General features: G+C 31.9%; 1 protein-coding gene across 1 annotated transcript; it reads right to left on the bottom strand.

Annotated features, from left to right (window-relative positions):
* Positions 1-533: 533 nt before the first annotated feature.
* On the bottom strand, positions 534-13309 carry LOC116769171 (synaptic vesicle glycoprotein 2B-like). The gene is made up of 11 exons (XM_032660198.2): positions 12966-13309; positions 9506-9667; positions 8599-8761; positions 8295-8416; positions 3970-4208; positions 3677-3822; positions 3441-3564; positions 3070-3208; positions 2516-2672; positions 971-1098; positions 534-759 (listed from the first exon to the last, which is right to left on the bottom strand). The coding sequence occupies exons 1-11, from the start codon at positions 13141-13143 to the stop codon at positions 680-682; spliced, it is 1638 nt and encodes a 545-aa protein (XP_032516089.2). The 5' UTR covers positions 13144-13309; the 3' UTR covers positions 534-679.
* Between the last annotated feature and the right edge of the window lie 9866 nt (positions 13310-23175).

Here is a 23175-nt window from a genome sequence, read left to right as displayed (position 1 = left end):
TTAATTGTTTTACATTTGCTATTGTTTAAGATCATTATTAGATTATTATTTTTTTATTTTTTTGTTCGTGAGTGGACATGCAAAGAATGTTATTTTACTACATATCATGTACAGGCGAATGTCGAGTTAGCCTATAAGTGAGGTGCAAATAACACATGTAATAGATTATATTATTTAGTATTAATTAAGACTAAGATCTAAAATTGTATACAACGTTGGCTTTCTGTTTAAATAAATAAATATAAGAGAGATATTTTTATTTTTGATATATTTGTTTCCATAGTTATGTAATCGATAGAACATGGGAAAGGCGATAACTAAAATGAAAACTGAGGAAAGTAATTATTCCACGCGAACGAAGTTCGACGCAAAGGCTAGTTTTCATGTAAGTTTGAAAACGACACGTTAATATCTGTTTTAAATGTCCCCTTACAACAGTCAGGAGCACATAGTTACCGTAGTCAATGATCAATTTACTGTTAAAATTAGTAAATGGAGGGTATGTTTTTGTTTTTCAATAAAAATAACCAACATAAACTTATTAATATATTTCATAATATAAGAGTGTTTTAACAAAATAAATTTGTTCCACGCTTGTAACATTAATCAGTCTCATGCGGAATTATTCGTTAATGTTTAAATTATTTTGAGATTGTTCCGGCGTCTGCCATCTACCAGGTCAGTAGATCAGCCCTCGCTGCTCCAATTCCTCTCTAACCTTTTCAGGTTTTGGCCAGAATATAATAAGTAGAGTCGATCCTGTAATCACAAAAGCACTTAAATATTTACCAGAAATTCACAAAAAATATACATTTTTAATTAATCATCTTTTTATCTATAATAAAACGTGGCTATCATTTAATATAATATTTGGTTGAAAGGAAGGTTAAAGGTACTGAAAATTAAACAAAAATTATCTGATAATCTTCTATCATGACATAATTCAATAAACTTCTAAAAGTCCTCTCACCAGCAGTGAAGGCTCCAAAGATACAGAAGGCCTGTTCGCAATGCAGGTTGAGGGTTGCTCCCAGAAGATTGGAGCCCACGGCAGCGCCAGTACGACCGACCATGTACATCACACACATCGCCATAGCCCTGGAGAACATGACGGACAGTTAGTACCAGTTACCCGTATCACTAGGGTCTGCGTAAACTAGATACGGAGAGTCTTTAGCGTCTATTGAAATACCGTAACACTTTTCTCATTTTAAATATTTTGATCAACTGTATGACAATTTAAATGAAACTAATATTTTCGTATTTACTACGTGTTTTTTATTATTATTTAACTACGTATGTAGTTCGACGTTTCGGTTACTTTGCAACAGCAGTGATCACGGTTTTATTTAAATGATTACTCAAGAAAGTCTTAGAACTGATTATATATGTTAATCCTAGTAATATTCACATACAAATTTTAATTTATATAGGATAAACTTATTTAATCCGCAATTGTAGTGTTCGTATAATAGACCGCTCACTTATAATAATTTCAAAATAAAGACACATTGAAATTGGTGAATCCAATTCAATATTATAAGGTAATGAACATCAGTAGGCTTAACACCAGTTTATACTACATACGAAGCTTTTGCCGTATCTTATTCAAATTTGGTATGTGGTAGAGTCTAGATGTAGTCGTGTACAGAATCGAACATGGGCTAGCTCGACCGGGGAAGTACCACCCTCTCACAGAAGATCGGCGTGAAGTAGCCTTAAATGGCTGCATTAGTCCGATGAGTGAGAGAGCAGGTTGCCCTTTCCCTATTCCCACCTGTTCCTGACATTCCTTTATTCCCACCCTTCCCTATTCCTAAAAACCAAGGTTGGCAACGCATCCGCAACAGAGATGTTGCGGATGTCCATGGGCGAAGGTGACTACTGCTCACCAAGTAGGCCGTCTGCTCGTTAGCCACTTTTAACATAACATAAAAAAACAGTGCAAATAATGAAGAAAATATGTTATGTATGAAATAAAAGCTTCTTAGGCTGCGTATTTAGCATGATGATGGCAACTGGGACTAAGCGTATAAATACTTACTTGTACTAAGCATTTATTGTGAATACAGCTATTGTTTGATTGATTATAACTACAAGTTAGAACGTAAAAACTTACGTTTAATTCAACAGACCATAAATATAAAATGTCAATACTTAGATCATAGTTTCAACATGCCGGCATGTATTTAAATCATTCAGGTCATACGCAACGGGTCAATGAACCGACGATATAGTGCAAACAACTCTGTCAAGTTACTTTGGTATGTTAGTTGCGTCTGTGTGCGTTAATAATTACATTAACTTGGCATGTTTGTTTGTGTAAGTCAAACTATTCCTCGCTACGTGAATGTTGCGGATCGGAACGGCGACACTGGCACCTTCATTATACGAATGTTTCGTTAAACGACATACGGAATTAAATGCTAGTTTTCATGTAAGATTATGAATGAATGACTGGGAATTAGTTTGACTATACAAAAAACGTGGTAGGGGTGCAGTACTGGGTGCTCACCGTAAGCACGTCGGGAACACATCTACAGCTATAGCAGCGAGTATTGAAGCAGCACATCCAGAACACAGAGCCAGGATCAGCAACGCCGTGGCAGCACCGCCCTGTGGTACGAACGCTGCACCCACAGTTGCAACACCACACACCACCATTATACACGCTGTGGTCATACAAATTAGTCAAATTTAACAATCAATTTTGATAGAATCGTAAAATATCACTTATAACAACAAAAAATATTAACACAATATGCTAAAGTAACCTGACTGACCTTAATTATATCGACAGTAGGACATTATTATTTGCTTAGTATGTAGGTTCTTTAATAAATATTTGACAACCAATTACATATTTGTTAAACAAGAAAAATGGTTTCAATATTGTCTAAATTAAATATTTTTGCTTTAAAATCGGTAGAATCGAAAAAAAAACTCTCACTTTACTTAAATTTCCTTTTTTTTTGTAAAATAAAATAAATACACTCTGTTAAGCTGTGTAACTAAAAAAGTGACCCTGTTATTAGTTTTTTTGTCCTTTAAGGTTAATGAAACACTTACAGTACAACGTTTTCTTGCCAACCTTGCCAATGAACACGCCAATGGCTAGGTAAGTGACCGCGAACACAGCGCCCATACCCATGGATATAGGAAAAACGCGGACCGCCACTTCTGATTTACAACCCACTTGTGATAGAAGCTGCGAGATTAAGAAAGATAATTTGATAGAAATGGAAGGAAAATATATATATGTTTGCGCAGTTTTTTTAAATTCAATATACGAACTTATATTAATGACAAAAATTATAATAACCATTGATTGCTTTGGGACAAATACAAAAACTACAGATATATTTGGATATTTTTGGACATTCCTGTCTCATCGTGTGTAATTTTATTCTTTTCTTTTGGATTCCGTTTATGTAACTCACTGTGACGTTTTTGGCAGCTTCAAACTTGTCCTTTATGACTTGACAGATGGTGATGCTCTCACTGCTCGTGCTACGGAGCATGCTGTTCAATATGTCGGGAACCCAGACGTAAAGACCGCTGGACCTGTAAAAAACGCACCGAATAAAGTCATTATGGAATGTAATATAAAAACTAAATCGAGTTTCAATTATAAACCTTCGTCTTGTTATTCTGGATATCGTTCTTAAATACTCACAGCATAAAAACAGCGAACATAAGGGTGTGTGAGATCAGGACACATCTCAGAAGGGGAGGTCGGAATAGCAAGGTGATGTTCTTCAAAGCGCCCACGAACCCGCTCGACTTCGAGGATTCTATGCTGCCCGTTACTATTCTCTCCACCTTGACATATAGTTGTATATAATTTAATATAATCGCTGGATTTTACCGCATACTCTAATTCCGCAGACTATGTGCAGTAATGAGTTGATGAACCAAACTAATAGATTAGATAAACCGTATATTTAATAAATAAGTTACAATACGTACCGGATAATTTGAAATTTTAGAATTTTTGTTGTACGCGAACATCTTAGCAAGGATGGGTAACGCTTTCTCTGGTCCGCTGGATGCAAGGATGTATCGTGGACTCTCTGGGAGCCAGAGTAACGCCAGGGCTGCGGCCAGCCCCGGCGCACACCATGACCATATGAACACCCGCCACGGAACCATCGTGAAGCCGAGTAGAGAAAACGACCATTTCCCAGGGATGATCAACCAAGCCAACCCTAGAACAACATTACTGATTTCATCTCCTGCTTCTGGAATGGAGATCTTTACTGTCGCGACTATTCGTTTAAATGAAGCTAATATTTTCGGATTACTAAGCGTCAGTTTATTACGGATCTCGTCAGCCCGTGATCACGGTTGCTGCAAGGTAACCGAAAGGTCGGGAGTATGTAGTTTTTTAAAAATAATAAAATACGCATTTAAATCAATATAGGAAGTTTTAAGTGACCTACATGATGTCGAAACCAATTACTAGATAATTAGTGTGAGAATGTAGAGAGAAAATAATCATAGATAGATAGACAATATAGGAACTTCTCCTATTTACTCGACTTACTAAAAAACAAATTGTCTTAACAGATAATCTTTGCTACTTATATTTAGCAAACATACTCAGTCAGACTTCTATGTGTAACATAAGTAAGAAATCAGTTTATTAACGAGTTAAATGTAAGTATATATACCTATATAATATATACATATATGTTTTATTATTTTCTTCTTTTACGACATTGAAGTAAGTTAAACTGTTGGCTTATTAATACAACTCCTCTGTTATTTTGTTTTTTTTTTCTCTTATTATTTATTTCCATGTGATTTATTTAAATTTATCACTTGTCATAACGGAATATGACAATTTAAACTGGTTGTAGCGAGTACTCCGACTGGCGTTTTCATGTAACTACTACTAACTTAATTCAACTTATTAAGAACAAATCAAAAGTTAATAGCAAATATAGTCAACTGTGCCGAAAAAGTATTCTTTTTGTGTGTCTGTTTGTGGCGTCGTAGCTCTCGAATGGGTCGAACTAATTCTTGCAGGTCTTTTCATTTGAAACACAGTTCGTAACTATGTTTGTTAAATATCGGTCCAGCAGTTAACGAGTGTCATCCCTTTTCCAAAATGCCGTAAGGGATTTTTGGCCTATGGCCTGCTAATACAATAATTTATTATAAAAATTTATAAGTTGGGGGCACTTTAAAAATTAAGGACTGAAGTTATTTGATTTTGTTTCGATTTTTTTCTTAAATCTCAGCAAAACAGCTTCCAATACGCATGCATAGAATTCTTTTAAACGATCGTCATGTTCTTTAAATGAGCCTGAATAGTCCGAGAGGTTGTTAAAGCCCCAATTGAATTTCTCTCGAGATAAGCCGGTAAGACATTTATAATTACCGCTTTTTAATTTTACAAGCTCAATAAACAATTAACTTAATACCATTTTGGCTTAATGAAATCTCTTTAGCGATTACGAGGCCATTAGGCCTTGGTTATTAAACGTGAAGCATTTATAAATCGTATGAGACACTGCTGGAACATTGCTATAGAACGAGGAATTGGTTCTAAAACTTATCTTTACTTTTTATTTCACAGTTTTAGAAGATATATTTAGATTGGATCAAAAATACAATAAATTTCGAGAAACGAAATAAAATATAAATTTCATTAAATACAAAAATAATCTTGAGTCATTAGATTGTATGACTTTAGATCGTATTTTGTAGAAAAAATATTAATTTAGGTCATAAACACGATATTTTGATAAAAAAAAAATATTAATAAAAAACTCAAACGTGTTTGTTCGCGTTTTTATATAACGATTGAATAACTGACGACTGTCAAATGATAAAGTTTTAACTAAATACAGTAGGTTGAATTAGAGACGGGAAACGCATCGTGTGTAGTGCGATAAGAGACTTGAGGTAAGCATAAATATTTTACACTCATCAGCATTTTATGTGTGTGGTTCTCAAGATTAATATTATGCGATTCACAATATATAACCATGGCTGTTTTACACGAAATATTATTAATAAAATGTATAATAAGAATAACCTCTTTACTTAATAGTTGAATTGACCTGCCATGAATGTTTTAAATAAAACACGTCTGTTTAATACCGTTCCTTTCCAAGTTTCATTAATAAAACATAATACATATTTGTACTGTTCGTGTGGGGAAATGAAATTCGTACTAAGGATACTAAATTAGGTCAGTATCCTTAGCCCAAGTTTGGATCGTCACACTACATACGAACCGTTTGCCGTTTTATCATAAATCTACTTGAATACTTTCATTTTTGTATATCTGTGAATGAAACGAACGTTAAGATTTACTTTACATTCGTAGTAACTATTACCTACTTTTCTATTAAACAATATATTTAGCTTAACATAACATAATATCATTATCGCGAATATACCATAAATATAAAATATTATTTAAATTATCTCTAGTTTAGTGATAACAAATTAAACCGTTTAACTAAAATCAAATGTTAAAATTTATCAATATATATGTTTTGATTTCTGACACAATAAACATGATGATGTCGAGATATAGTAACCTTATTCAGTTGCCGTGACTCAGAACAAAACACCGAAGTTCGATATTTGACATACAAAAACATACATACAGTATATATGTACACATGTAGAATAACTTTGACATATAAATAAATGGGTTACACAGCAAGGTCGCGATCAAATAACGCACTAAATAGATAAGATTTACTTGAACACGAAGCTGACCAAAAATCTAGTTTACACCTAGACTGGATTGTATATATTATTATATATTTATATTGAATTCTTAAACCTCATTGAGTTGTTTAGTAGTATGGAAATAATATAATGACATTAAAGATTTTAGCGAGTACTCGTTCAAATGAAATTAAGCTTTTGGGATAGTACTATTTTGTAAGTAGGTCTGCCCGTGATCACGGTTGTTTTAAGGGAGCCGAAACGTCGCGTCGGCTATGTAGATATAAAATAATAAAAAACGCTTAGTATCCGAAAAGATTAGTTTCACATAAAAATAAAACATCCTAAATATTTATGATAATAAAATAATGATCGTATGATGTATTTCTCGTAAACAAAGTATGAGTGAATGTCAACTAAACGCTGAACGGCTCAGGTTGTGACATTGCCCTATTAATAAGGGTGCGTAAGTAGACTGAGCCAATTAGTTAGAGAATCACTACTCAGGATTGAACTTGATATTGTGTACACCAGTTCACTATAACAAAAGTTTCCGCATTGGGTAATACTTTGGAGTAAATTTATAAGAATATTAGGATTATAAAGGTTTGTTATATTAACTACTTAAAATGTTTTTTTTTATATAGAACCTTACTTTAAGTAAATTATTATAATAGTTTTATATGAAGCTAGATTTTTTATCTCTTTGGTATATGTATGTATGTATATTCTATTGTTTTATCATCAGCTGTATGTATGGATATACAGCTTGCCTTATGTACATTACAAAGTATTACACGTAAATAACTCGAAAAAAGGTTTATTATAAATAGAGATTATTTGTGGCAAAATAAAAAATTATACATTACGAGACACATCCGTCTCGTTTGTCCATGATCACGGTCGCTGTAAAGGAACCGAAACGTCGGGTTGACGGGGTTATAAAAATACAAACGCCTAGTATCCGAAAAACTTAGTTTCATTAAAAATATACGCTGTAATGTATGTATATTAAGAATTAAAAGAAACGTAAAAGGTCAATAGTTGAAACACATTAAATTGGCGTGTTTATTTATTTATTTAACCGTTTTATTCACTTTAACATGTTTTAAATGTTCCGGTTCAATGAAATTATCTATCAAAGATCATTAAAATTGTACAACAATGAAAATACTACGAGATTAAATGTAAAATTAAGTGTAAACATTAAATTATAATTATGTTAAGATAATAAATACTCACCTCTGATCTTTATTTTCGGATAAAGATTATCTAAATGGTAATTTATTGTACTTGGTGTATTTAATTTAAGTTGTAACTATCTAAAGAGTTCTGAAGAGAACCTTTTCCTAGGAACTTTTTCTTAAGGATAACCGCGGTACTAGACTGATTATTTTAAATAGAATTGAATATTTCCAGATGATACATAAATACGATGATGAAAGAAAATTTAAATTTAATTAAATATTAAATTTTAATCTTTTAAACAAAGAAGATCAAATGAAAATTGATATATTTTAACTTCATGGAAATCGATTGTGTAGAGAAATAAATAAAAAGATCTACGTGGTGTAAAAATTGGAATATTTAAAAATGTTTACCTGGCAATATCATAAAGGAGAAAGATATGAAGGCTGAACCCCAAGCGATCGCGGCCGCACGCCGGGAACCCGTGTGCATCTCACCGAGATACGCATACACGGTCGCGCTGGAGGCTGACACTCTAAATGGGTACGTAAGTACATTAATTTAAGGTCACATATTGCTTAAAGGTATCCAGGAGATTAGGTTCGATACAAACTGCAATGTAATACAAGTTTTGTTCTTGCACGAGATAAGTTTAGTACAAGCGATAGTGTGAATGCGTTTAATAATCTAGGTGAATATATTCAATGTCATACTGACAGGCATCCAGTGAAGAATCTCAAAACTAGCAGCATCCAGACGTTGGTGGAAAACGAGGAAGCTATCGAGAAGACAGCTGAAGCAACCATAGCTGGCAACATAACAGCGCGCCTTCCACAACGATCCCCGAGGTAGCCCCACAGGAACGACGTGCTTATTATACCTGACATACGGAAATGGCTAGAATTATAGTCCTGACATACAGAAATGGCTAGAATTATAGTCCTGACATAGAGAAATGGCTAGGATTATAGTCCTGACATACAGGAATGGCTAGAATTATAGTCTTATTTATTAAAAATCTTCTATTTAATTTATTAAAAATCCTCTAAATTAGTATGTTAAAACTTTAATTAATCATTTGTAAATTATTTTCGATATATATAATATTGTGATAGGCGAAAAAATAAATAATTTTGATAGTAATTAAAGAATTCAAAATTATAGTAACAGACAGTAAAAGCTGTCATTCCCCTGTTGTAAATAGATGGATTATGTCAAGAAATTGAAGCTAATGGTTTTAAAATAATACAATTAATTCTATTTGTTGTGATCACTGTTACTATCAGGTGTAAGGTTACTCAGAACTTAACGTAACGTACGTAATAAAACACGCTGTAATTTTTACGGCTTCATGGTATTGTAAACGTATTTTACAATGAAATTTTAGCCCAAAATGGCATCCAATTCCTCGCAATCATTAAGGTTGTATTGATAAAGGTATTGTAACATTGTAACCTTATTTGTTTCAAAGATATAATATAATGGTTAATAAAAAAATTACTTCTAAAATTTAATTGACCCTATAATATATTTTCGTCTGGACTCTGAGCTCTTGAGTGCTGTCTAAAAACGTTTGTAACATTTGGTCACAGCACAAACCCCGGACATACTAAGCTACACCCACCAATGAAAGCTGCCGCATTGATCAGGCCCTTGTGCTCGGACGTTAAACCAAGCTCGCACTCAGCTGCCGTGATCACGTAGCTCATGCCGACGGACTCCATGGACACGTTCAGCATAATAAGACCGCAGGTCATCAGCACTATGTGATTAAACTTGCCGTGACCTGGAAAATTGTAGATAATGGTAAACACATGATTAGGGTAATAACAATAAAATCGAGCTTATAACAAAGAAGATATATAAAATGATATTGATATTGCTTTATAATATCCTATAATTATATTAAAATAAACATCATACAATCGCCAGGAATTGTAATATATCAAGCGACAATCGCTTCTAATAAAGTCGTTTTTATCGGTCGCGAGTAACGGGTCGTTATACTTAAAGAAAAATAAACAAGACCGACATTCATATTGATTTATTTTTTATTCACTAGCGTTATATTTATTATAGTACAGCTTGATAAAATATTTAATTCTAAATAAGTCGAGATTAATTTAATTTAAATTATAATTATATGTTAATCAAGGAATCAGACAAATGAGATGTCAGATAATAGTTCAGGTTATATATTTGATCACACTATCAAAATTCTTCTCAAACTGGAATGTCTCATACAAGTTGAAAATAAAAACACTGAGATAACGTCTCATCAGACCTATTTATCGATATAAAAATACGCATTTGTACTAAAAAAACTAAATAAGATGGATTTTGTAAATCTTTCGTTCCGTATTAATTAAATAAATTTATTATCATTTTTATTCGGGTTACAGATGATAAAACATATGTTTATCTAGATTATAAAGTCTGAATTAATGTTTGCACGTGACGTTTTAATGTAAGGTGTAATAAGGGCCTGTACACATGTACACAGTAATCTAGTAATTTCATTCATAATTCGTAAGAGTTCGTCAACCGATATCGCAAAAACCTTGTAACTGTATGACCTCATCTTAAAACTGAATTGTCTGATTATTATTTTTTAATTATTTTTGACACAGAGTAAACGGAGCTGGGTTCATATGTTATTATACGAGTACATTACACAGTAGAAAAAGGGGGGAACCGCACAACATTCTATGAATGGGGGGTTTTTGCCAACCCTCCCTGCGTGTTAGTTTTCGGCTACTTACATCATACAAAATTTTAAGATCTCTCTTTAAAGATCTCTAAACTAAATATCTTTATATTTATAATTATTTTTTTCATCATGTCTGCCTGTGATGTGATGTGGTGTGATCACGGTTACAGCAAAGTAACCGAAACGTCGAGATTATGTAGTTTAAAATAATAAAAAAAAAACGCCCAGTAATAAACATTAGTTCTATTTAAATGAATACTCGCGAAAGTCTTAAATCTCATTTGTTTATCAGCTCTTCAAAAAACAAAGACGTCTTATCACTTATTAACCATCGCTTTCCTTTAAACAGGACTAGAACAAGGACATAAAAATCTAAATGATAAATAAATTAAAAAATTAAGCCACAAAAAATATTTTATCTCCATCGGTATATAATATTTATATATATATATATATATATATATAGGACTCATTTACCATTGACAAGGGAAGATTGTCAAGATTACAGAAGATCAAGATTGTCTCAACAACTATTCGGTTTGGAAAATGTAATTAAAGACATATTAGTTTGGTTAGTAAATTAATATTATGAAAATCGTATTTCGTCCGTAAAAATTATTTAATTTATGATTGTAATTAATTATATATATTATAAAATAAGACGATAATATTACAGCAATGTGTCGAATGATAATGAATGTGTTTAAAATTAAAATGTTTTAGATACACGAATTTATCAATAGCCCGGTTGACACTCACTAATGTCTGTTAGCCTGTCTGAAGGTCGGGGTGGAAGAAACCACGAAACTTATAGTACTGGATAGCGCAGACCGAATTCTAAGACTGCGTTTCTTATCGTTAAACAACACTCGTACTAGGGGCTGTGATGTTTTGTTGTAATAATTATAATTTAAACTCTTTTTATTTTTCTTTTAAACGTCTTCTTGTCTTTCGTCTTCACATGTTTGATACAATACTTGTGATGTAGGGCAGTTGGATAATATTTTTTAACGTGTAGCTGATAGTTATGTAGTTAATCTTATAAAGACACCGAACACATTTTAAACAAACGTGAACACGTGCTCTCCAGGTGAAGTCGTTCCAGTTTGAAGAATAATTGTATGTTGTATAAAATAACCTAATTTTATATGAATTAATTACTTTGCTGCATAAAAATTATTTTAGAAGGTCGATTGTTGCAACAAAATGTTCTTATATTGTGAAATAAAGTAGTCTTACTTCGTTTTACTATTTCAAAAGCTTTTCTAATATAATTTGTAGTTTTTGATAAAGATACCGTTGCATACAAATTTAAATACTTCAATATATTGCACGGCATTAGTGGGAGGTTGTTAATTTTTTGTTTCTAACTCGCCTTCTACGAGTAAGTTTAGCACAAGTTTTTATTTTCACACTACATACGTATCGTTTCCCGTTTTCCATTCAATAGCCTACGTTGAAACTACGTGTGAAGATATAAAAATGTAAAACTCAACGTTCCGTGTTTAGTATGATGTACACTGAGGGTAAACATAAGAAGAAACTATTGTCTTTTATAATATGATGGCTTGCTGATTACAACGGACATTAAAAACCAGTCTAAATTCTGCTAACCTTTGCGTAGGAGTGAAAAAGTCAATCTGCGAGATTATTCCAATCTAGATCAACGAAAGCTAAAACTACGGTCATTCAAGTTGCTCTAAATTCGTATATAATGTCAATGTATGTATATATGTATGTTTGTCGTTCAGTGTAAGTCTTGCAAATTAATTAATCATCCAAATTACTTACTAAAATATCAATTACTTACTAAACTTTATCCAGTAAACTGTAACAACTTGACCCGCTTGTCTGTGTTTAACTCACAGATTAAAACTTAATTAAATTAATTACATATAAAGTTTTAAAAATAATTACAAAATCAAGCGTATAAAATGCTAGTTTAAGTCGAATAAAACTGAATAATAGAATAAGTAATATAATGAAATACTTTAACACTTTAAATATTCATAAATTTAGGTTCGTTATGACAAATTATATGAAAAAATATTAAGGCTTTTTAATTTTCAACCGTGTAATGCCAGACTGAGTTCAGTAGGGTGCAATGAACCAGAGTTAATACAAGCAACCTATAACCGTGGTTGCCAAATTTAATTTGACACAGATTGATTCTAAATTCTTTTCACAACCTTAACATCTACAGAATGTATTTGAACCGAGAAATTCTGGAATTCTGTAAGCTGTGCCCACGAGAAGAAAGACGGATTGCGGGATAAAGCCTCACTTTCAGCGATAAATCAATGATTAAGGTTATATATGTTTTTTCACTATCAAAAGCTATGCTTCTTTTTAAGCAATCAAATTAGTTACTTACCGGTTAATTCGAAAGCATCGTCAAAGACGACTTCGTTAAGCTTTGACAGGCTTTTATCAGCATCGACCTGAAGCTCTTCGGCTTTTTCATTAGTTTTCTTACTAGCCTCAATGAATGCTTTTATTTCTGTCAACCTCTCCAGGCTCCTCTCCGACGAGCTGTTATCACTATTATCCATATTAAATTTCAATAACGTTCGTATGTTAACTGTTTGCAATATTTATCATTGTATTTTTTTTATAATTTATAAAAAAAATATTTCACATAAATATATAATTCAATAAATTTATACGTTAAGTAATTTGAACCCTCGACCGTCCGCGCTCGACGGGTTTAAGAAACGGACTACCTAATTATAACTACGGCTGTACCCATTGCAATTCAGCGAGTGATAAAAAAAATTCACTCCTCGCACGATAACCGACTCTATTACCACGCAGAAAGTACTAAAATAGATCGAAACATATCTAATACGCTGTGAGCTGTCTGACCCATTTGTTGTTCATGATATAACGCTAAGGACTAAAATGTTTTATATATTTCTTTCAAATAATTTCTTTGGCATTATCAGAATTCAGTTTTAAAAATGACGACTCGTTTTCAATCAATTGAACCTATTAACTTATTTTTTTATATTTTAAAGTTTCTTTTAAATTTATTTCCAACTTTGTTTCATGATTAAGAACGTAATTTATAAAAAAAAAACTAATGTGGTTATATAATTTTTCTTATTTTTTATATCAAACAATACTTTAAAATTAATGAAAACATTTACTGAAAATATTATTATTACTACAAATATAAATGTACACTACCTAACGTCATATAGTGTATATATAGCTTTTCAGAGAATTTTGATCCTAATGTTTGTTTTCATAGGGTCTTATCGAAATTAATACCAAGGAAATATATATATATATGATATTAATTTGGATAAAACGTTAGACATCGTCCCAGAAATAACAAACCAAAAATATAAATAATTTAAGCAGTTGATAGGAACATTTCTGTCTTTTGGAGTAGCATACAATTTTATCCTTATCTATAATTATTTACACGAAATTTGAACAAATAGTCACATAATCTATTTCAAAATTTGAGCATATAAACCAGACTCACAAAGTATTCAATGCAAAAATCAAGTAAATCCGAAAGATTAAAAGTTTTTAACAGAGTAAAACCAGTTTTTGTCCAAGTAAATTCCAACACGAACCTATCCTAAAGATGCATTCGGCGAAACTGTCCAAATTTTTATACCTTGTTGATTTTGGTTTGAACCAACACAATGACACTATTCATTTAAAGTTTCTTAATAAAATTTTTTTGCAAATAAAAACATTGCTTCCAAAATCGTCCAAAAAAAATCATCCAAAATTCCAGTACAATTGACAAACACAAACAGTAAAACACAATAATATTAGTAACACATATATATTTATTACAACACACGATATGATTTTTTTTAATTCGTTGTCCTATTGAGAAAAAATTTTGTAAAAAAAAATCTTTGTTGTTTTTTAAGACTCTTATTTCGTCACGAACCATTGAAACGTATCTTTGAATTTACACACATTCTTGAAATCCTCAAAAGCTGTCACAGGATGGCCAAATCCGTTCGTTCCATATGATCTCATCTTACTCATCATCGGCCTCACGTATAAATCTCTAGCCGTTCCTCAGAGGACCATCCCTCATCTTCTGTTCTTCATCACATACATACTTTATGCACAAATCCTAAAATCCCATGCCTTCCAAGCCGGTCAGCAAGTTCCAGATGACCAAACTCTCTGCAATTATAATCATGAAAAAAACACCATGATCGTTTCCATTTACTCTGATAATGTTTTATTAATGCTATCTAAGAGCATCGATTAGTTTAATTACAAAAATATTCTTCCTCTGGCCTCGTAGAACCAGTACCTTCGTGTGGAAATAACATAATATGGGTTTAAGGTAGATAAAAGTATTTTTTTATTACACACAGTCGTTATGGCACACTCAAAAAATATATATATGAGTTAAGAGATGTTTAAATTTCATTTATACAAATAAATACTGAAAAACCGTGGAAAGACCACGAGCCCGATAAGGCTGTGATCCCATTAGAGTGATTTTCATTAAACATAAATATGAGGAAATACTTATATTTTATAAACGATTTGATTTAATTGTAATCAAAACCTTTGAGAATTAATTTTTTTATTCAGGTCAATGATTATTTGACGATGGTCTTTATGTCAATTCAACAGGAAAAACAATTAGAGAAACGCTTTCTTTCATATTTTTTTTTTAATTTTCTTCAATCGGCCTTTTAAATTTAATTACAAATTATGTATTCCTATCATCGAGTTTTAAACGATAACTCAGCTTCGTCTGCGCTGTTTTAAAGATAACTTTCTAACACTTTGAACTTCAAACGAGTCATAGTGATCAAGCCAATAGTTCTCTTGTCATGCGAGCATAAAAACATTACATAATATATGTTTTATAAGATATAGTTATACCAACAAACTAAAAATACTTATAACACAGATCTATTCACTCATTTACACCAAGATATGAGAGTAAATTGAATCTAATGCGACCTGTCAAACGTAATTACACGAAAAGGGATTGTATAAGCAAAATGTTCTGACGGTAATCTTGAATAGTTAGAGTAAACATAATATCGCTATATGTTACAACTATGATCATGACACAATAGATAACCTAATTTTACGTAATCGTGTTATGTATTTGAATTAATAGTGTCGTTATTTATAACCTTACGTTAATAAATCTTTTACTGAACTCGACTCAAAATAATGTATCTGAATAAAAGTATGTATTTTCGAGAATTTTGGTTCTAAATAAAAAAAAAAACCGTCGTCACTTGTTAAATATTACTTATAATCTTAAATTTTCTGCGCTCGTTGCAAAGTGAAATCTTTCGTGTTATCTCGAAATAAAGAGTAATTCTTAAATCATTAAAATAACCTGAAAAAAATTATTACTCATTATTTTACCTATTTAAAGCATTAAAATTTAAGACTGTATCATATTAGAGTAAAAACATAAGTCATTTTGAACACAGATTTAATTCTATACAAAGAATATTCTCCTTTTCATAAATCTGAATTCTCAAAAGGAAATAAATGTTTGATAATTTTTGTGTTGTCCCTGTACTTGTTTTTCTGTAGTCGGTGTCGTTTTTAAAGAATCAGGTCATATGACAGAAAACTACTACTGAAATGCCATTCGTCAACGGTCAATAGACAAAAAAAATAATTAGGAATTACTCAAAATATACACACTTATAAAATAATTAGAAGGGACATAATTCGGTGTTTATACGAAATCGCTGCTTAGAAAGAATATTTAATTTTACCCTCACTTCTTAGAATTGTAAGTTTTTGGTTTTAAAATAAAATTAAAACAATTGTAAAGAAATTTGTGTTTTTATCGACTTAGGTACGACTGGTTCATATTATTATTCGTGTAAAAAAAAATATGCAAAAATAAGTGCTCCGATACATAATTGGAATTTTATTTCATCAATAAATTAATTAAACAAATTACATGACGGAAAAAGTATTGAAAAAAGATAAAATTTGCATGATTACCTTGTATTGGTGACATCCTGTTATATGTGGGTATAAAAAAATTGTTATTAACAAAAAATTACTTATTAAAATTTAGTTCAATAATTAGAAATTTTGACATATTTTGCATGAAATTCCTTATATATATTTCCTTATTATATTTATATTATAAGCAACCTCCTTTTTGATTTGTTAAAGTACTCACTGGCCACTAATTAATTATTCTTAGAAAGGTTCTTAAAAAGATCAAAACATCTGTAGTCTTGCATCGAAACATGGCATTCCTCGCGAACCGTCGGAGCACTCGGAGCTCTGTAATTTCGGCAACGTGAGACATTTCCTAGTTTTTATTACACATGTGAGATATCAACAACCATTTTGTATTAAGAAACCTATTACTTTAGTTACTTCATTAATTTGTAACAATTATTAAATAGTTTTGTTTGAAATTAGTTTCTTTTTAAGTTACTTATTCTTCCGAACCTAAATATATATATTATATTATATATATATGTATATTAACAGTCATTGCAAGATAATACGAAGGTTAATATTATACGGGTTAGGGTCACTTTTGTAACATTGATTATAAAATCAAATATTAGTTCAACTGTTCCATAACTGATAAAGTTACTATTAATAAATTATCTTCTTATTTGATACACTTGTAGATATACGAAGCTACTTTTTCTAAATCGTAGTTTTCAATCAGACGTCATAAAATTACCAAAACATGTATTGTATATACTTTTAGTTATTTCCGTAGTCTTAAAATCGATATTTAAAAAAAATCGAACGATATGACGTGAAGCTATCACACGCTGCATTTTGGATGTTATCCAGAAAAATATAAAAATACTTAAGAACAGAGGAATAAAATAAATTTTGATCATAGAAATTGTTAGTATTGGAATCAATTCATTTGTGTTAGCGTATTTGTGTTTCATAAGTAGGTAAGGAAATATTTATAATTTGTGATCAGAAAAACGCCAAGGAACAAAGAAATAACAACAGTTGAGCCTTGCTTCTTATACAGGGTGTTTCACAGCCGCCGGAGGTTCTAGGAAAACTACGAAACTTATAAGAATTTCATAATAAGAACTATATAATGAAAAGTTATAAGCGATACCTCAGACATGATTGCCCTGGCGTTAGGATAGCAATGCCATCTCATTTCTTGTGTGGTATCAGACATCAGTAATCTTCTGGTTCACACGGTCAGGATTTCGTTATTTGGACCTAGCAACGTCGCTAACTACATGATATTTTATCAACACTGTGTTGCCATTGCGACGTTTGTTAAATTTTTCATACGTTTCAAATACGGTACCGTAACAGGGTTGTCGATAATAATATAAACAATGTTACTTTGCTATGCAATTTTATAGTAACATTGTTTTAGTTTAATGGCAGACTTAACATTGATATTTGGTTTTTTCATTTTGTTTGTTCTGTTATAGATATTTTAAATGACCTATGAAAATGTATTTTTTTTATCTTTTAAGTTTTAAGATATTTCAGTGTCCATATTTTAGCTATTTAATTATTGACTTTGCTAAACGAATAAATTTTTATTGAATTACTTTTTTAAATTTAAAAGAAAAATGTCGAAATACTCGTAGACGCGAGTAAAACTGCAAAACTATTGGCCGTCTAAATAACTCGAATGAAAATTCACAAGCAGTTGAATAAACAGACCGACAGAATTATGTATATTTATATGTTAAGGTAGATACATATATTTAGACCCAACCCTGCATACATTTAACACGATGTATGGTTTTGTTTATATTCAATACTGAAATGATCAGCATTCGTAAGTTTTCTTCTTTCAGATAGGAATGTTCCTTCATCTACGCTCTTAGCAGCATCTTAAAAATTCCTAATATTTTGAAACACTCGCCCCGCATTCTCATTTCCTCGGCCAACATCCTTAGCGGCGTCTTTAAGGTAATCCATCAATCAACTAATTCCGGATGTACGCGATGACAATTCTATAGCCATTTAACTAATTAGGAACAAGGAAGTTATTATTAAGTTGTACTTAATACTGTTATATTCTGTTGTACATTTATTGTTGAATTTTAATATTTCTTGTCGACTTCATAGCTTGTTGGAGTCGAGACAGAGCTTCGTATAGCAACAAAAAAAATTTAACCAACAAAAACATATATGAGAGATGTCCTATTTATTTATTTCATCCGAGCAGATACAGCCATGATAAATGTCATAGATATAATTTACAAGAAAATGTCTCCTTATATATGATTTTAAATTCAAACACAATATACAATGACATCTATTTATATATACGTACTAGAAGCTTGGAACATGAGACTTCATCACATAATTCATCGTATTATTTATCACATAATTCATCGTATAATTCATAGTGTTGATGTTTTTCAAATTAAAAACATTTCATTAAATATTTTTTAATCGATTTCCATCAATTATTTCAACGTCGTAATTTTATAGGAAAAAAAATCTTTGTGAAATAAATTACAAATATAAATAAATGTGTATAGCGTACATTAGATGAATATGAATTGCAAAATTAAATAACTACATATTTGTTATTTTATTTCATTGCTTGTGCGATAAATAAGGTTCAATAAAAAATAAAAAAAATACTTAAAAAATAATGTTCATCGGTCTTTGATGATTTGGAAGTATGTTCGTCGAAACTAAATTTACATAGAGTGTTCACTGACCGTTTTTTTGTTTTTATTTACCCTAATGGCTTTGACAGCGTTACCGCGAGGGGTGGGTGGCCCGATGGAACCTACCTGTTGAATTCGGGCCTGAAGTTTCCGAGGGGTACACCCGTCCCAAGGTTGCCTCTAAAAGGCCGGACCTCGGCTTTGGACGTCGTGGAAGGGGAGGATGGCATCGGATGATGAAATTTTATGACGTCCCCCGACGGCAGAACGCCGGAGCTACGTGTAAGACACGGGACCTCGTCTTCGCCGGCGAAAGCGGTGTATGTTGGTATGGTAATTTTGTGTAGTGGGTGTATTTGTGTTTGTATTGTCGGTTGCTATTTTATCGTTAGGATCTATGATGACATCTTTAGGACGCCTTTTACCTATCGGGGAGTTGGGAGATGGGGAATAGTCACACCCTTTGACTATTAACGGATTGGAATGTACCGTCGCGGTCTCAAAAAATCTCTTTGAGATCGTCAAAAATGTGTAGCTATCGTAGGAAGTTGGAGGTCCCTATCACATGACACCGTTACCTTTAGACCGTTACTTTAGATTTATAGTATTCTTAGTGAAAGTTGGTATCATCTCACTACATACGGATAGTTAGGAGTTTTTCATTCATAAATATTATCCTGTTACAGAACTAAGATACTCGTAGCTTATTGAATAAGAAACGAACCTCTCTTGTACTGTGACGATACAATCTTTGACTGTGGAGAGGTGTATTTCATCATGAATACACAAAAAGAAAGGAAAAATATTTCCTAGTTATTTTTTTTTTTAAGTATAACGTAATCAATTTTCAACTTGTCCACGCATTTAATATACTGTTCAGATAAGAAATTCTTTTATAGTTATAAAATAAGTACAACATAAAGATACTATTAATTACCTAATAAAGATAATTTGTATTATTATACTGATTAGAATGTTTATTTTATCGTAAGTTTATTTTGCTCTTTGAGAAAAATATAGCAATATATACATTTTACATTTTGCTAATTTATTTTTACAGGCGGTTTAAATATATTTTTCTAACTATTTGTATCTGTATATAAAATATACAAACCAGCTTCGATACATCTTATTATTAGCGAACACCTATTATAGTATTTCTAGATGTAATATTTTCTATTGACCACAATTGTATATTTTCAATGACTCCTACGTCAATACTCATTACTCATACCTACTTATTTTTAAAAATGTAATATACTAATACATTTCCACAAATATTAAACAAAATGAATATTAGAGCAAAATTACTGTTAGTGGTTCATAAAGTATTTAAATTCCGTCGTTGGCTTTATTGTGTCGCAATTTAAATTAAATATTTTACAAGAAATGCATGATTTTGCGTAAAGCAATTCTACAACTTGGCACTAACCTGTTGATGATTATAAATCGGAGGATATAATTTGTATAGACCTCAGCAATGCTTTGTAGAGTAGATCAGACAAACACATATATTGTTGTTATGGGGAGTAAGCACTATTACTAACCAAGTACCTTAACTTCTCTTGCCATATGAGACGAAATTTCTTAGCATTCTATGGATTCACGGCGCGGATGCCGGGACCATTGTGTTGCAGGGAGAGGAACTTCAACAGTGCCTGGAACTTACGACCTAGGTGTAGATTTAAGGGGCCCATATCTACCGTCCGTTTTACGCTCACCTCCACCGTCTAAGCTCCTCTCCCTACCTGACCAAATTGGAAAAGAACCTACTAGAGCTGCTTTCGAAGTACGTTCCAAGAACGAATTGACGTTATTTCTGGAGAGGACCAATATTTAGTAGCTTGTAAGTTGAAGTAAGATTTGGCTGTTATACCTCTCCCTTCTACTTCTACCACGTACAAACTTACGGCGAACCTATTCTTAATGAGTTCGTTAATAAGCTCGTAATACTTCTTCACCTTGATGGCATGGTCTTTGGGATGATGGTTTCCCAAGGAAAAGTAAGCTCTATTATCACAACGCCCTTTAAAATTCGATAATACATAAAAATATCCAGTTTGGAGGCCGATACACAAATATCCTCTGGGATTTCGTATTGTTTTCATACGTATCCATCATTATATTTGAATCCGGAGCCGCTTTAAGGATAGATTAATGCTTGACGTTTGGTTTTATAGCTCTAGTGCTTTCCCTTTGGCTACCGAAAGACTGACGCTTCAGACATGATAACTAGAACCGTATCGTGATGGCGCGAGTATTGACCGCTATCCAGGGGTACCTTACAACCCACCGGGCCACCAGCAAATGTTTAGCAGTTCCAACTGCCTCCCCACAGATATAGCCAGTTTTTTTTTGCTATTTTACCCCATCTTACTAAATACTCTGATGTGGGAGAGGCATTTGGAATGCATGCATGCATTGTGATCAAATTTTTGCAATGCTGGCGACTATTTATGAATTAGGGTGCGCCATTTTAGTGCTTATGAAAATCAAAAATCTCCTATGTCTTACCACTTCTTCTGCATCTATAAACTCATTAAGAATTCCAACATCTTTGAAAACGCGATCAATACGCCGATCCGCAGCTTCACAGGAAAGTGCTAGATAGGAATGAATGCAACATGCTCGCTTTAAATGTAACTATTAACTATTATGTATTATATGTAACATTACATTTAAACAATAATTGTAAATACATTAACATGTAAATTTTTCATTTGCATAATACTAAATCGTGTCGCAGATTCACAAAGGTGGATTGCATTCGTTTAATACACAGCAATTAGTTGCCGCGGTAAGTTAAGCGTAGCGTGTGATATATTTTCTCAGTTTTCTATTTTGACGTATTTATATAAGATATAATCGCGTATTCGTTTACGATTTTAATGTACGGTTATTCGAAGAAATGGCTTCATTTAGCTAAAAATGAATAGACTAACACCTTAACGTGTAAAATATATGATAAATAACACATACTAGCGAAAGCTTTCTGGTTTAGACGCTTCATGGTTTAATTTCACACGTACATACATTAATTATTTGATAAATAAATTTCAAACTTGTATTCAAAGTTCAGTATGAGTATAACTATTGGTTTCAGCATATATATGTATATCCAAATATATAGTGACTTCGGGCTGTGTTCATGATATCTGTCAAAAATGGTTGAACTGTCAACTTATGAAAAATATAAGTACCTATTACGTATAAATAAAATGATTTAATTTTCATATAACTTTTTAAGCCTCAAATATTCATATAATTCCAAATTTATATAAATATAAGCTTACGTTTAACTTATGACAAAAAAATATAATTTGATCCTAATTCACAATCAACAAAAAATAATTTAGGCTCAATAGTTTAGATTTATTATCTATCACATCATTTAAATTAATCTGAGAAAAGGATGTTAGTTATTGTTGTCCTAAAAGCATTTTTAAATCAGAATCGCAGTACTGTTACTAATATTGCAGAATTTATTATTAAAACTAAGAATATACACAACAGGTACCTGCTCTGAAAAACAAAAACATTATTATCGGTCGAAACAGCTGATACACAATATATATTTGTACACAACAGCTCTTGTGGAGTGACTTGCCAAGCTTGAGGTTCTCTCGTCAGCATCTGGTGACGTGCTTGGTTGATATTTTCGTTTATAAACACTCGATTTCATTGACCTTGTACACCAATATTATTCCTATTTGGCGTAATGCCATATACAATTGTATGCTTATAATTTTTCTCGTGCATACACTGGATATTTAAGTCACAAATGTTATTTAAATTGCTACGGTAACCAGCAATGGATGGTCAGTGTTGGCATAAGTACGTGCCTTGTGAAATCATTGCAAGGGATTCGCTGGTGTTACACGATCTTGGAAGACTGAGGAGCATGTACACTGAGCTGCTAAAACAGTTCAATTATTTGTAAAATAAGAAAGAAGAATTTTGAATAGC

The sequence above is a fragment of the Danaus plexippus genome, chromosome 5 (genome assembly GCF_018135715.1).
Source record: "Danaus plexippus chromosome 5, MEX_DaPlex, whole genome shotgun sequence".
Taxonomy (NCBI): domain Eukaryota; kingdom Metazoa; phylum Arthropoda; class Insecta; order Lepidoptera; family Nymphalidae; genus Danaus; species Danaus plexippus.
Note: the sequence above shows the minus strand (reverse complement) of the source record. Positions and strands in the feature narration are given on the sequence as shown.

What these genes read in the sequence shown, in the direction of transcription:
- LOC116769171 (XM_032660198.2), bottom strand. Translation starts at nt 13,143, where the DNA reads ATGGATAATAGTGATAACAGCTCGTCGGAGAGGAGCCTGGAGAGGTTG. An exon ending in CTCCTTTATGATATTGCCAG is followed by an intron (nt 4,209 to 8,294) that starts GTAAACATTTTT and finishes ATGTTGTTCTAG; the next exon opens with GGTTGGCTTGGTTGATCATC. An exon ending in ATGTTCGCTGTTTTTATGCT is followed by an intron (nt 3,565 to 3,676) that starts GTGAGTATTTAA and finishes CGTTTTTTACAG; the next exon opens with GTCCAGCGGTCTTTACGTCT.